The sequence below is a fragment of the Desmodus rotundus genome, chromosome 4, assembly GCF_022682495.2.
Source record: "Desmodus rotundus isolate HL8 chromosome 4, HLdesRot8A.1, whole genome shotgun sequence".
NCBI classification, from domain to species: Eukaryota; Metazoa; Chordata; class Mammalia; order Chiroptera; family Phyllostomidae; genus Desmodus; species Desmodus rotundus.
In genome coordinates this window covers 60,757,890-60,774,650 of record NC_071390.1, presented here as the reverse complement: position 1 = coordinate 60,774,650, position 16,761 = coordinate 60,757,890, and the positions used below count along the sequence as shown (strand labels likewise).

Below are 16,761 nucleotides of genomic sequence, written 5' to 3'. Positions count from 1 at the left end.
GTGGTGAAAGACATATACCATATGATCTCACCTTTAACTGGAACCTAATCAACAAAACAAACAAGCAAACAAATATAACCAAAGACATTGAAATTGAGAACAGGCTGACAGTGACTAGAGGGGAGAGGGGAGGGGATAATGGGGGAAAAAGGTAAAGGGTTTACAGGAACAATTATAAAGGACACATGGACAATAACAAGAGGGTGGGTGGAAATGGGAAGGAGGTGGGGAGGGCTCAGGTGGCGGGGAGGGGTGTGGGGGAAAGGCAGAAAACTATACTTGAACAACAATAAAAAAAGGGAAATTTTAAAAAAAGTACAAAATGGCAGTTACAGAATAGACATGGGGACGGAAAGGATAGTATAGGGAATAGAGTAGCCCAAGAACATATATGCATGACCCATGGAAATGGACAACAGGGTAGGGATTGCCTGAGGGAGTTAGGTGGTTCTGGGTCAAGGTGGGCAAAGAGGGAAAAACTGGGACAACTGTAATAACATAAACAATAAAATATAATTAAAAAATAAAATATAATACTGAAAAAAGCCAGAAAAAAAAAACCTCACCTGTAGAAGAAAAAATATTAAGAAATACAGTGGACTTCTAATAAGTTATACTAGCAAGAAAAGAGAACAGTGAAATAGAGTATTTTAAAAAAGACATCAAACTAGAAATATATTTGTAGTGAAACTATATTTTAAAAATAAAGGAGAAATAAAGACTTTTTCAAACAAAAACTAAAAAAAAATTATCACCAGCACACCCTGTTTGCAAAAAAAATTAAGAGTTGTTCCTTGGGAGAAACAAAATAATATAGGTCAAAAACTCAGATCTATATAAAGAAAGAAACGTCAGAGAAGTAATAAATAAATGTAAATTAAAATATTTTATTTTTATTAATAAATCAAATAAAAATGGGTTTTGAAAGTAATATGTTATAGATATAGTGCATACACAAATTAAATGATTGACAGCAATTTTAAAAACAACAGGGGGTTTAATTCAGAATACTCCATTATAAAACACCTGTACTACCAATAAAATTATAATGTGTTACTTGAAAATGGACTGATTAGTTGTAAATGTATATTGCAAACTCTTGGGCAACCACTAAAATATTCTAAAAAGAAGTATAATTGGTATGCTAGAAGAGGAAAGAAGATGGAATCATATCAAATAATTAAAATCAGAAAAGAAATACCAGAGAACAAGAGAAATAAAGGTCAAGTACAAAACATTATAATTATAATTATAAATATAGCAGATATTAGTTGAACTATATCAATAATCACTTTAAGTATGAATTATCTAAATATATCAATTAAACAGATATTTTCCATATAGGTAAAAAAACAAAATTTAACTATGTTTTATACAAAAAAAAACCACATTATATATAAAAACACAGATAGGATAATAATAACATTAGAGAAAGATATATTATCCTAACTCATATAAAAAGAAATCTGGAGTAGGTATGTTAATTTCAGGTAAAGCGGACTTCAAAATACGAAAAAGTATTAGGGATAAAGAAGGATAAAAGAAGTATCATTTACTTAATGATAAAGGAGCCAATTCTCAAAGGAGATAAAATAGTTCATAACATGTATGTGCCTACCAAAGCATAAAAATTCATAAGGCAAGAACTGATAGAACTGCAAGGAGAAATAGACATATCCACTATTGTACTTGGAGAGTTCAACACCCATCTATAAGTAACTGACAGATCCATAAGGCAGAAAATCATTAACAATATAATTCATCTGAACATTACCTTCAATCAACCAGATCTAACTGATATTCTAAAAATACTCCTTCTAAAACAGTGAACTACACATTCTTCTCAAACTAACAGGAAGCATTCATTAACATAAAATACATCCTTGGACATAAAATACACCTTAAGTAGTTAAAAAAAATAAAATTATATAAAATATATTCTCAGACTGCATTGAATTAAACTAATAATCAATTTAAAAAGATAGTTGGAAAATCCAAAACTATTTAGAAATTAAACAACACACTTGTAAATAACAGAAAGGTCAAACAAAAAGTCCAATATAAATTTAAAAATATTTTTAACTAAATGAAAATGAAGATACAACTTGTCAATATTTGTGGGAGGTAACAAAATAGCAATTAGAGATAAATTTAAAACATTGAATTCTTGTATTTGAAACAAGGAAATATCTAAAGTCAATAACCTCAATCTTCACCTCAAGAAGCTAAGAAGAATAATTTAAACCTAAAACAAATAGAAAAAGAGGAATAATAAAATTTAGAGAAGAAATTAATAAAATTGAAAACAGGAAAAGAATAGAGAAAATAAACAAAAGCAAAGATGATTCTTTAAGATGATCAATAATATTGGACAATTCCTACTCATGTTAACCCAGAAAAAAGAGAAAGAAGATGACCAACAACAGAAGTGAGAGAGGGGCCATAGCTACTCCCCCGGACATAAAAAGGTTAAAAAAAGGAACATATGAATAACTCCATGCCCTCAAATTTGATAAATTAGTTGAAATGGATCAATTTCTTGAAAGACACAAATTACCATGATTAATATGAGGTGAAATAGGTAAATTTAATACCCTTTTATGTATTAAAGAAATATATCTATTAACAAAATAAGCATTATTTAGGAAGTCCCAGGAAAGAATGCAAACTCTGACAAGAGAAACTAACTATATGAGAAATGTATGAAAGAACAAACTGACAGCACCCAGAAGGGAGAGGGAGGAGGGATAATGGGGGAATATAGGGGAAGAGCTATCAAGGAACATGTATAAAGGACACATGGACAAAGCCAAGTGTGTTTGAGGGTGGGAGGTGGGGACAGGTGGGGTGGGAGGCCGAGGTTGGGTGAAAGTGGAGACAACTGTACTTGAAGAACAATAAAAAAAAAAAGAACATCAGTGGGAGGTGGGACTCGGGGTACTGCTGTCCTGAGCAACTTTGGAAATGAGTGGAATTTGTAAGACTAAAGATGAAAGTATTGTATATAAGAACTGTCTAGTGTATATATATATATTTTTTCTGTCTGCCAAGAATGCCAAGAAACAAAGACATACTCCATAAAAACCCCAAATACCCCACATTGATCAGTTGTGCTAAAGTGACACAGGGACCAATGACAAGAACTATCAGTGGTCAAAGCTGAAAAAAAAACAATCATAAATACATAAAATAGTATTTAACTCTTGGATTATAACTAAAAGTATAAAATAGCTATCCATGAGTTCATACCCTTAAATAATGAAATAAATAAATAAGTGAGAAAGACAAGACAAACTGTTTGCAGTAGAATTCTGAGTAACTTAGGTAGATACTCCATCCTCACAAAAAGGGAGTATAAATCCCCACTCACTAAGCATGTGTTACACATAATCACTTCCTTCCAAGGAGAACTCTATAGAAAGAATGAGAGGAAAAAGAGTAACATCATGCAAAGACACCTAGTAATTGCTGTTGGGAACCGCCCTGCCTGGTTTCAGAGGCTGTAACCCCTCATGGTTAAGGCTGAGTCAGAGTTGGGACCATAAGCCACTAAGGAGACAAAGCTTGTCTCCCTGGCAGAAGTGCCACTTCTGCCCACTTCACCCTGCTTGGCCCTGAGCTTGGCCAGTTAGCCAATGACGGGTAAGAATCCTCAAGGGAGGATCAACCTAAGACAGGTTCTGGTCACAGAAGAGGCCTGCAGGGAAGGACTCGGGGGGCTGTGGAAAAGGGGGTGATGGACCCTCGCCCCTCGGCTTTGAAATAGCCTGAGTCCTCATTCTGTGTGCAAGAAGTCTCCTAATCTCTTGGCTGCCTTACTTCCCTTGCCTGATTTAAGCCTGAAGCAATAACAGAGGGCAGTGCAGTCCTGTGCTGGGAGGGGCGGATTCCCTGGGGAATCAGGCCTAACAAAAATACATACATTCCTGTGAAACCTACTTAATTTGTACCCTCAGTTTAAGAGATAAGGGTCCAGACCTGAGATGAGTCTGGCGCCTAAAGTTTTATGGCCCTCTAACTAATTGGCTGTAACTCAGAATAAGCCCTCAGAGTTCTCTGTAAATCTTGTATTGTTTAACCCTTACTGGCTGACAATGATTGATGAGCTTTATCTGTATTCCTATGCGAATGAACCTAATAAAAGCCCCTGGAGAGAGAGGCTCGGGGCCCTTCTCCCCCTGAGAGAAACGGCCACCTTTCCTCCCCAAGCAGATCATGTCTTGGTAGTCTTTTTCTTCGGCAGTGGCGGAACCTGGGGGGCTGCGTTAAAGTCCCCCGACAAATTGCTACCTCAGATAGATGACAAAAATAATCATCATCAGTGATAAATCATATTGATAGTGTGCAATTTCGATATGTGATAAAACAGTACTTTACTTCTATTGTCTTTCACCCAAAATCTGGTTAACACCATTCTAGTCATGAGAAAAATGCAAACAACAGAGGACCATCCTAACAAAATAGTGGACTGGTGCTCTTAAAAACTGTCATGATCATTAACATACAAAAAATCTGACAATGTTTCACAGCCAAGAGGAGCCTAAGGAGACATAGCAACTAAATGTAATGTCTCCTGGATGGGATTCTGAAACAGAAGAAGTAATTAGGTAAAATCTAAGGACATTTGAGTAAACTATGGATGTGAGTTAATAACAATGCATCCATAGGGGTTCATTAACTATATCAAATGTGTCATAGTAACATGCTATCTTAATAACAGGGGAGACTGAGTATAGCATATAAGGGAACTTTGCATTATCTTTACAAGTTTTCTGTAAATCTAAAACTGTTCTAAAAAAAACAAAGTCTACTTAAAAAATAAAAGATTTTTTAAATAGTAAAAGATGCATATCAAAAAAGAAGAAAAAGGAATTTAGAGCCTGAAGGCTGAATTTAGCCTCCCTTTAGTTTTATAAGTAGCTCAGTTATAGGCCCTCAAGATGTATAACCCACTCAGCAAGAACAGTATGCAACAGCCCTCCTTAAAGGTAGCTTAACTGGCAAGGGTTATAGCCTTTGGACAATTTATGCTCTATGCTGAAGGCATTTATTGTGGTTCCTCCCCAAATGTATGCAGTTACATCCCTGGGCAACATTCATGCAGGCACAATTTTATCCATCAGATAATATCTCAGTGAAGTTGAATTGCTCAGGCCAGCTGTCAATACAGCACTTCTATTACCATTTCTATGCAGTGTTACAAAGTACAGCAGTTGATTCCACGTTCTTTCCCCTGTACTCACACAGATCTCAACTTCTTTGTGTGTGTATCTGTGTTGTTAAAATCTCATTTGATATAATGTACAAAGTGTCACATTAATAGTGAATAAGGAGATGCCACAGTCCCTTCATGGGTTTGCTCAGCAAGAGTTGAAATGATTTTCTTTTAAACACCCACATAGGCCCTGGTCAATACTGTTACTTCATGGGGCAGCACTCATCCCTATTGGCTTCCCTGACAGCTCTTGTGGAGGTGCTCCGGGTGGAGGGGACAGTCACTGTTGTTTGCACTGTTACCCACCTCGCTCCTAATACATTGTTGGTGGTACACTGGAATCAATAGACCAGTCAAATGAAGCAGGCACATGTTGGAAGCAGAGTAACAACTATGTTGTTTCTGGCTCCACAGTTTACACTCAGCAGGAGTCGGAAGGTTCAATGAAAGCAGTGTCTGTGTTAGAAAGCAATGTTGACACAGCTGATAATCCCCTGGTCTGGAACCTCATGCAATAAAGGCAGGAGAGAAGGTATTTTTAAATAGTTTTAAATGTCTTTCTGCTAAAAGACAATAATGTTAAGGAAAATAGAAGGCAGCAGGAATAGAGGAAGATCAAACATAAGATGTATTGACTCCCTAAAAGGGGCCATAAGCATGAGTCGACAAGAACTGAGCAGGGCTGTTGAGGACAGCACATTGTGGACACCACTCATCCACAGAATCTCCAGGGGCTGAAGCCTAACCAATGGCACGTGCCAAAGCCTACTCAATAGCACTTAGTGCACACACTCCTAATGCTCCCAGCTTATCTATGCCTGTGTCAAAACAGATGTTCAACTTCACTAGCTCTTAGGAAAATGCAAAGGAAAACTACAATGAGATACCACCTCCTACCTGTTAGAATGGCTATTATCAACAAGACAATAAACGTTGGAGAGGTTGTGGAGAAAAAGGAACTCTCATTCACTGCTGGTGGGAATGTAAACTGGTATAGCTACTATGGAAAACAGTATAGAGGTTCTCAAAAAAGTGAAAATAGAGTTACCATATGACCCAGGAACCCCTCTTATGGGTATCTACCCCATAAATTTGAAAACATTCATTCACAACATGCACCCCTATGTTTATTGAGGCATTGTTCATGGTGGCTAAGACACAAAAACAACTGAAGCATTCTTTGCTAGATGACTACATACAGTAGATGTGGTACATATATGGAATGGAATACTACTGAGCTATAAAAAAACATGAAATACTGCAGTTTGTAACAACCTGGCTGCATCTGGAGAATATCATGCTAAGTAAAATGTTGGACAGAAAAAGAAGCATATGATTTCACTTATATGTAGGATATAAAACTGAAAACAATGAATGAACAGACAAGAAAAACAAACAAGCAAAAATTCATAGACACAAACAACACAGTGGCTACTAGAGGAAGGGAGAGGAAAGGGTGAGAGGGGTCAAATACATGGTGAAGGAAGAACTGACTTTGGGTTGTGGACATACGATGCAATACACAGATGCCATATCATACAACGGTACACTCAAAATCTATATAGTCTTATTAACCAATGTCACCCTAATACGTTTAATTTAAAAATAATAATTCACATCTTATATATGCACAACATGTGTATTTGTGCTTAATTATAGTATTTAGTTACTGACTCTTTAGAAGAGGGCATTTAGAATCATTCATTGCAGACATAATGCAATTTGATTTTTCACAATGGATTCTCTAGCAAATCAATGAGCTTTCATGGTACAGGTCAACTGACACCATTCGGCATCTTTAATTATTGGTAAGTTTGAGATGGGGTAGAAAAATAGTTTATTACCTTATAATTGTGTTAAAACAAGTGTACTTTTGCACATTCAAAAAAGATTTTTTGTAACTCACACCCACACAGATTCTTTATTTCAAGTCTGACTCATTAGCCAAGAGAATGGCGAAAGTGAGTGGTTATGTTTTAGAGCATGATTTCATCTGGATCTATAATGAAAGTAATTAAAAACAACTTGACCATTGTTGCTATTATAAAAATTCTGGCACAATGTATTAGAGCAGAAAAAACTATAAGAATCACTATCAAACTTTAGTGATTTACACTGAAGCAAAATAACAGGTAGACACCCTTTCCAGACACAAGGCACAGCAAGCACTCTTATCCACCCAACCCCTTACCACTCACCCGCCATCCTACCTCAACTAGGTGTCTGTTCAGTCAGGGGACTGAGCACATGTTAACTGCCTCTTCTCAGAGTTCTTTGCTGTTCCCATTGTCAGGTTAACTCCCAGACCAACCTTCTATAAGCTCTAAGAGTGCTGTTCACTGTTGGCTATAGGTCTTGGCACATTTGTTATGGTATATTATTTGACTAATCTCTATCACCTAGAGTAATCAGTAAGCTCCTTGAAAGTAGAGATAATGTCATTTTTGGTCATTATTATTTCCCTGGTCTTTAACATAGTGCCTGGTACTTATTAGATTTTATATACACACACACACACACACACACACACACACACAATCTTGCTTTTGATTACTTCTCTTTCTGATACCTGAACCAGGCTGAGAAGTTCACTCCCTTGACTGGTCTGGAGGTTATAATTGTAGCCCTGACTCTCTCTCACACAGATTACACAAGTAAATGAGGTCAGTGAATCTCTTTGTGTCACAGATGCTTCATCTGTAAATGATGGAGAAGACTAGATGCTTCTAAGGCACTCACTGCCAGGTCTAGCTCTGCAGCCTCAAAGTCAAGTGTTTCCAGGCTATCACGTCTCTTCACTAGACCAGGTGTTCCACATCTAGTTAAATGACTATAAAGTGAAACTCTTCCCCATGAATGTTTAATGAAGTTAAGGGAATGGCAGACACAGGCAATTCATTTGTTAAACACTGCAATTTGCAAAGAAGTTAACCTGCACTTCAAGATAAAATAAAGACAGATTTGCCTGATACGGTAAGCAAGTAGGAAATTTTTCCTCCCAAGGATTATAGTGTACTTGGATAACATGGCATTCACCACATAGTAGAAATAAATGCTCGCAGTGGGAGCATGGGAAAGGTAGTGACAGAACTACTATGCTAGGCTTAATGGACACATTTTGCAGCTTGAGGTTGGACTCTGGACTTGCATACTACTCTTGATAATTTTTCTTTTGGGGGTGGCTATCTTGTGCATTAGAGTGTATTTATCATCACCTCTGCCCTCTATTCCATGCTGGCATGCATATGTGTCTTCAATGCACTTTTCTGTTTTCAGGGTCCTTAAAAGCCTTCCTCTCATGTCTATTCTGACTGAATTCCCAATTTCTGTTTAGCCCTGTAGACTGATGATCTGTTGAAATGTGTTATCCTAGCTGACCACATCACAACTCAGAGACAAAATGTCCTTTATATACACCCTCTTTATTAAAAAATGGGGTGAACATAAAAAGATGTATCCCCTTGTCCTAGTGGGGGCCCTGTGGAAATGATCCATGTAGGCCCACCCTTTGCTGCTCTGGGACAACATACCAAATGTCCTGAAATGAGGCACAGGTTGGAGGAAAGGGAAGAGGGAGAAAAAAAATAAAAGAAAATCACCTGTACTCAAAGTTCTTTCAAGTGCTGGAATCCTTACAGTTAGTAATTTCTTTCATATTTGTCTAATCCTAATAAATCCAATCAAATGAAGGGTGGGAGGAGCATAGGAGTGAAGTTTATTTTAATATTGCTTTCATAAAATGCAATGGAAAGAACATGAATGTCTACTAGGAGGGGAAGGATGAAAAAGTGCGAAGAGGCCACTATGTGTGGACTTTTACACTATCTCCCAAATGAATTTATAGAAATTACAAATCAGACAGAATAGGGTGTTGATCAGACGTTTGGTGGAGAGGGGGAAGGATACAGAACTGTGTGCGTGTTTTGCTCTAACCCTATAAAATGCATAGGGTTTGACAAAGGCACTCTTTTTTTTTTAACCTTGAAAACAAAACTGTTTTTATTTTTGAATAAAAAATAAAACTTAATACTATCATAGTAATGTTATTGTTATCCAAGAAATAGGGTGTTACTAAAAAGATTTGTTTGAGGCCCTGGCTGGCTAACTCATTTGGTTAGAGCATGGACCCAATATACCAAGGTTGTGGCTCCATCTCCTGTCAGGGCAAATACAAGAAGCAACCAATGAATGGAAAAATGAGTGGAACAACAAATTGCTCTCTCCCTATTCCTCTCTCCTCCTCTCCCATTCTCTCTCTCTCCCCTTCTCCCTTTCTCTCTGTAAAATCAATTAAAAGACAAAGTTAAAAAAGATTTGTTTGAAAGTTCATTATAAAAGTTTATTCATCTGATTAGTTTACATTAGGACTTTTAAAATAAATTTCATCTGTAAAGCAGAAACTTTATAAAGGCTGGGGGAAAGAATGATTTATTGGTATTAAATGTTGATAAAAATTTTAAGAGAATTTTTGTTTTAAATATGGGTGGTTATCACCTTATACCTTTTTGCTTTATCCCAGTCTGGATACATTGTAATTTCCCATAAAATATGAAGTAGTTTGAGTAGGCTTACAGCCAAACAACATTAATTGCACTGCCTTTGGCACTAAGTTCCATTCCCCAGAAACAGCTAACTTCTTTAGCTGTTTTTTTTCATATGTACATATATTTTTCTAAATAAAATACATATATTTTTGCCACTTAATTCCTAAAGATATAAAGGATTTTTCAGTCTCCTATACCTCCCAGTGCCCTACTCCATCTTCTCAGGTTGGCTATGTTAAAATTTTTGGTTAAGTCCATATTTATTGTTTTTTACTTTATGACTATGTAAATACTGTACACTTCTGAACTAATAAGTATGCTGTGATTATATTTTCCTAGAGTTAATAATTGTCTCCTTTTTTCATGTATTACATATCTTTCTGACTAAATCTTCTCATACTGCCCATGGATAGTTATATGGGAATGGGATTATGGAGCCTTTAATTTTCTAGTTTGTATATTTCTGTAGTGTTTGAATGTTCTTAAAAAGAGCAACAATTTATTAGTTATTTTTTTAATTCCTAAAAGCAATAGAAGTATTTCCTCTTTGAAAACTACAAAGGCAATGAAAGTGTTAACCACTCGCCAGCAAAGAATGTTCTAGATTTCAGTGAGTAAACCAGATAAAACAATTGAACGCTGGACTCCACTTTCTGTTCCACCCATTAATTCACCAACTTTAAAGCAAAAAAGAAAATTGCAGAAAAATTTCCTATAAAATATAGAGAAGCTTATATGAATATATTCAAATATGAACAGACAGATCAGCATCAACAAATGAGGAAAGCCTCCAACACAATAGAGACCCAAATGGCCAGACAAAAAACACTACAACTGTAAACTAACAATCCCTTAGGTAGGCACTATTTTCATCATTATATAGATGACAGAATTGAGGCACAGAGAAGCGAAGTAATATACCCAAAGTCACACAGTCAGTAAGTGCAAAAAGGATTTTAATTCAGTCAGACTAGCTCTAAAATCTATATACTACTATGCTGTGATGCTTTTCTCAGTAAGTACTCAAACTATATTACTGCCCTATCAACAAGAGGAAGGTAGATTAAATTTCATTATTTACATATGAATAACAATTTGTCTTAGAACTGTTCTTTCAATGGTTTTTCTGAGATGGAAATATTCTTTGGAAGAGCCAGCAGATTTTAAAGGTAAAGCTTATGAAAATTATATGTATTATGCCCAAGTGCCTTCTTGAATTTTTAAAATAATCTCCGCTTAGAAGTCTCATGAGATCTCAAACTTACCTACCCAAAACTGAACTCCTAGTTTTCCAAATTGTCTATACACTGCCTTTCACATTTCTTTTTCCTTTTTTAGATTTTATTTATTTTTAGAGAGAGGAAGAGAGGGAGAAAGAGGAGGTGAGAAACATCAATGTGTGGTTGCCTCTCGTGCACCCCCTACTGGGGACATGGCCTGCAACCCAGGCATGTGCCCTGACTGGGAATTGAACCCAAGACGTCTTGGTTGACAGGCCAGCACTCAATCCACTGCACTACACCAGCCAGGCCCTTTCATGTTTCTTTTTCTTTTTTTTAAAAAAAATATATTTATTGATTATGTTATTACAGTTGTCCCATTTCCCCCCCTTCACTCCACTCCATCCTGCCCACCCCCTCCTTCCCACATTCCCCCCCTATAGTTCATGTCCATGGGTCATACTTATAAGTTCTTTGGCTTCTACATTTCCTATACTATTCTTACCCTCCCCCTGTCTATTTTCTACCTACCATTTATGCTACTTATTCTCTATATCTTTCCCCCTCTCTCCCCCTCCCAATCCCCTGTTGATAACCCTCCATGTGATCTCCATTTCTGTGTTTCTGTTCCAGTTCTAGTTGTTTGCTTAGTTTGCTTTTGTTTTTGTTTTAGGTGTGGTTGTTAATAACTGTGAGTTTGCTGTCATTTTTACTGTTCATGTTTTTTATCTTCTTTTTCTTAGATAAGTCCCTTTAACATTTCATATAATAAGGGTTTGGTGATGATGAACTCCTTTAACTTGACCTTATCTGAGAAGGACTTTATCTGCCCTTCCATTCTAAATGATAGCTTTGCTGGATAGAGTAATCTTGGATGTAGGGCCTTGCCTTTCATGATTTGGAATACTTCTTGCCAGTCCCTTCTTGCCTATAAGGTCTCTTTGGAGAAATCAGCTGACAGTCTTATGGGAACTCCTTTGTAGGTAACTGTGTCCTTTTCTCTTGCTGTTCTAAGATTCTCTCCTTCTGTTTCATCTTAGGTAATGTAATTATGATGTGCCTTGGTGTGTTCCTCCTTGGGTCCAGCTTCTTTAGGACTCTCTGAGCTTCCTGGACTACCTGGAAGTCTATTTCCTTTGCCAGATTGGGGAAGTTCTCCTTCATTATTTGTTCAAATGAGTTTTCAATTTCTTGTTCCTCTTCTCCTTCTGGCACCCCTATAATTTGGATGTTGGAACGTTTCAAGATGTCCTGGAGGTTCCTAAGCCTCTCCTCATTTTTCCGAATTCTTGTTGCTTCATTCTTTTCTGATTGGATGTTTATTTCTTCCTTCTGGTCCACACCATTGATTTGAGTCCCAGTTTCCTTCGCATCACTGTTGGTTCCCTGTACATTTTCCTTTGTTTCTCTTAGCATAGCCTTCATTTTTTCATCTAATTTGTGACCAAATTCAACCTATTCTCTGAGCTTCCTGATTACCAGTGTTTTGAACTGTGCATCTGTTGGGTTGGCTATCTCTTCGTTGCTTAATTGTATTATTTCTGTAGCTTTGATCCGTTCTTTCATTTGGGCCATTTTTTTTTCTCTTGACACACCTGTTATGTAAAGGGGCGGAGCCTTAGGTGTTCACCGGGGCTGGGTAATGCTAGTTGCTGCACTGTGATGCTGCACTGTGATGCTGTACATGGGGGAGGGGCCGAAAGGGAGCAATGGCGCTTGCTCCACTCTCTGCAGGTTTTCAGTCACTCCCTCTGCTAACCACAATCAAATTGGGCCCCTCTGGTGCTGATTCCTGAGTGCCTGAGCTTGTGCACACTCTAGGCCCCTGTGGGTCTCTCCAACGAACTCTCCTGTGAGGCTGGGAGTTTCTCCTGCTGCCACCTCAATCCCCCCAGGTTTTTTCAATCAGAGGTTTGAGGCTTTATTTCCCTGCACTTGAGCCCTGGGTTGCATGGTCTGTTTTGCTCCCCTGCTTTTCCTCCTGGTTTATTTATGCGCGAATGTGGGGTCGCGGGGTCTGCTAACTGTTGCACTGCCTTCCCGGTTGGTTTCACAATCCTCCACCTCTCTGGGTCCACCAGCCGCTGTGTTTCCAGGAGTCCTCTCCACCCAGCTGCTGGTCTCCACCCCTCCTACTGGTCTGGATGAATGTTTCTTCTTTATCTCCTTGGTTGTCAGACTTCTGTGCAGTTTGATTTTTCTGTCAGTTCTGGTTGTTTTTTTCTTTTTAAATTGTTGTTCTTTTTTTGTTTGTGCTAGGAGGTACAGTGTGTCTACCTATGCCTCCATCTTGGCTGGAAGCTCAGGGTTGCAAGGCACTCTTCTTGACAGGCAAACTTTAGACAGGCTCCTCCGAGCCTTCTTTTCCAGGAGATCTATGCTTCAGCCTATAAAAACTGTTGGTTCTCAGTCCTAATGGTTTCATCTACTCACTCACTCACAGACACACTAAAAGACTTGAGTAAACTCTAACATAGTTTCTACCAGCTCAAGACTGCACCCTTAGGATGACCCTAGATACACTTTAAAGGGCTTGCTTGAAAACAAAACAAAACTAAAACTAAAACAACAACAACAAAAACCTCTCAAGGCCTCCAAAGGAATTTACTGTTTGATCTAGCCAACACTTGAACATGGGCCCCTGACCTGCCTTTTCTAGAGCATTTACTAAAAAGGGTTTACGATCATAAATCCTCCTTTGTCACTCTGTGGTGTCACTCCTGCATCTCAGGAGTGTCTCTCAAGGACCTGAAAACCATTTCTTTGAAATGTAATCAATAGGAAGCATAGGGCTTCTATCTCCCAGTCTCTGTAGAAGTACAGAATCCTAAATTGAATAATTGCTAGCTAACAGGCACAGCTAGCCTAGTCACATTTACGCTGACCAACTCTGTAATTTTTCACTTCCCTGATTCTATGAAACCCCCACTGTTTCCCCTCCCCATTCCGTCATCCTTTCTTTAAAACACCCAGTCACCTCTGTACAGATTGAAGTTGTGTTCGGTTCACACTGGACCCTCTTCCATAATGCAATAGTATATTACTGATTACAATCAGTCTTTATCATTTGAACTATCAGGCTTTGTTAATCTTTGACAGGTCCAGTTGCTAAGTAATTGAAGCCCTCCATCACTGCATTTGTTTTAGGGTGGTGGGATTATATCCATTAGAAATCATTAGCAAAAGCATTCTCTCTGTTTCAGAAAAGAACAATCTCCACACATAGCCATGATTACAAGTTAAATAAAACTTTGCTGGGAAGCAATTCTCATTTATGAATTCTTCATTAAACATCTAAGTACATCTGTTATGCCCAACATAATGGTAACTTTTTGGGTGATAATTTCTTAGAATCAAAAATGATGTATAAATTCCTAGTGATTTACACATTTGGAGGGGTGGAAAGTTTCCTGGGCGATTGCCTATTATACTCAAATACTAGGTTTACATCATGTCCCTTTTTTCTTTGTTTTGTGCCTGAGCATCTGAAAGTGCAGTCTTGTGTGGGGGCAGAATTGCTACCCTGAGAGGAATATTTCAGTATGCCTTAGACAGTATTCACTTGCCTTAAAATTAGTGTTTTGCAGTGTATCTCAGATATTATTAAAACTACTTTAGAAAGACATAGGATTCAAAGAATTTGCATTTAACTTCAAATTGTTAGGAAGTATTGACTGAGACCACAACTCTCACCTCCCACTGCTCTCACCTTAGACTTCTCTCACATCCCTTATGTTAAGATTACATGACTTTATTCTTTCTGTTTCTTCTAGTATTTTGTCCTTTAGTCTTTGACTATCTGATGAACCTTTCATATTCTTCAAAACCCAGCTCAAACATGACTTTATTAAGAGGCAGCCTCCATTATGTAAATATAACATAGTTTTTTTATCCACTCATTTGCTGATGGGCACTTAGGTTGCTTCCAGTACTTGGGTATTGTAAATTGTGCTGCTATGGCATTCTATGCAGCAGAGAGAAAGAAGGAGCTTATACCCTTTGCAACTGCATGGATGGAACTGGAGAGCATTATGCTAAGTGAAATAAGCCAGGTGGTGAGGGACAAATACCATATGATCTCACCTTTAACTGGAACATAATCAACAACAAAAAAGCAAACAAAATATAACCAGAGACATTGAAATTAAGAACAATGTAACAATAGCCAGAGGGGAGTGCGGAGGGGATAGTGGGGAGAGAGGTCTACAGGAGCTACTATAAAGGGCACAAGGCCAAAATCAAGGGAGGGTAGAGGTGGGGGAGGAAGGTGGGATTGGCTGGGGTGGGGTGGAAGGATGGGGAGAAAATGCAGACAATTGTAACAGAATAAAAATAAAAAATGAAAATAAAAAAAGACGCAGCCTCCATACATGCTTCACCTCTCCATACCCCCATCCCCTCTCATCTCTTCTCCAATTTCTGTTCCAATATCAACCATATCAGCCTACACACCTCTGGTTCTGGTGTTTGTATTTCTTACTATACGTAAGTTCCCATCTGGTAGGGAATATTGTACCCCTCCTGCCCAGCACAATTTCTGATACAAATTAAGGATTCAGTAAATGAACATGAAACAAACAACTGAAACTCTTTTTGCTTCCAGAGACTAATTTATACTACCTGTTGTAATCAAGAGCTGAGATTTAATTTTTTTCTTTAATCCAGACACATATCCGTTCATGTGCACACATGGGATTGTAATATAATATAAGGAAAAATCTACAAAGCACTAAATATATATATATGAGTCTGATTACAGGCTCCCCCATCTCTGGGGACTAGAAGCACTGAGGTGGGCTGCAGAAAGGGGGTAGAGATATGTAACTTACATTTTGCAGCTGGACATGATTCTTCACCAAGTGTTCTGACTTTGCCATTGTGGTGGATGCTTTGAGACTGTAGTTTTTACCATTTTGTGGCTCTTTCAGCTGCTCTTGAATTTGTTTAGCTTGTTTTCTGTTGATTTAAGTAAAAAAAAATCTATAGTTACATAAATTTATGCTATGCATAGTTTTTTGAGTTTTCATTCATTCCTATCATCTATATTTGTCAGTTACTAAAGCTAGGTAAACTCAGTTAACAAAGAGAATCCTCCCCTCATTTTCAACTCTACCAAGAACTATTTCCAATTTGGAGAGAATGTGGTATTATCCATCATCACCCAGGGACTCACACCCAGTGGTGCTCTGAAGACAGAAACATAATGTATTGTCCTTGCCCTCATGTATGCAAGAGGTCCCAACCCCTCCGTGGTCAGCTGCAAAGAATTAGAAATGCTCTGAAAAAGTTACCAGTGTAAAATGTGAAGCGTGGACCTAACAGCCACATATAACATACTTGAAAAGTTTTATTTATATCTGCACTATTCAAATATGTATAGCCTAATTGTGTGGCTGGCATATGTACCATAACATGTGTATATTTTCTTTTTTACCATTTAGAAATGGTTCATTTATTATCATCAATCCTACATATAATTTTTTAACCCTTTGTAAAATTTGTTGTAAATAACAAAAATAGTTAACACTTAAAGAGTACCTACTATGTGCCAAACATCTGTTCACTTATTCTTCACAATAAATCTATGTGATGAAGCATTAATTCTATACTTACTTATTAGATGAGAAAACTGCGGCACAGAAATTTAAATTGTTTGCCCACATTCACATAGCTAGTAAGTAGAGGAGCTGGATTTGAACCCAGTCAGTGTGGCTGCATATTTTATACTCTTAACCACCTTTCCGAACTGTCAAACCACTTGCCTGTGACCCATAGCTTCTTA

The 16,761-nt window shown here is 37.6% G+C and overlaps 1 protein-coding gene across 5 annotated transcripts in view; it reads right to left on the bottom strand.

Annotated features, from left to right (window-relative positions):
* NRG3 (neuregulin 3) overlaps positions 1-16,761 on the bottom strand; it is a 1,217,216-nt gene that overhangs the window by 20,412 nt on the left and 1,180,043 nt on the right. For all 5 annotated transcript variants that reach the window (XM_053922213.1, XM_053922214.1, XM_053922216.2 and 2 more), the window contains exon 6: positions 15,809-15,935. In XM_053922213.1, coding sequence (XP_053778188.1) covers positions 15,809-15,935 — 127 coding nt within the window. The remainder of the gene's footprint in view (positions 1-15,808; positions 15,936-16,761) is intronic.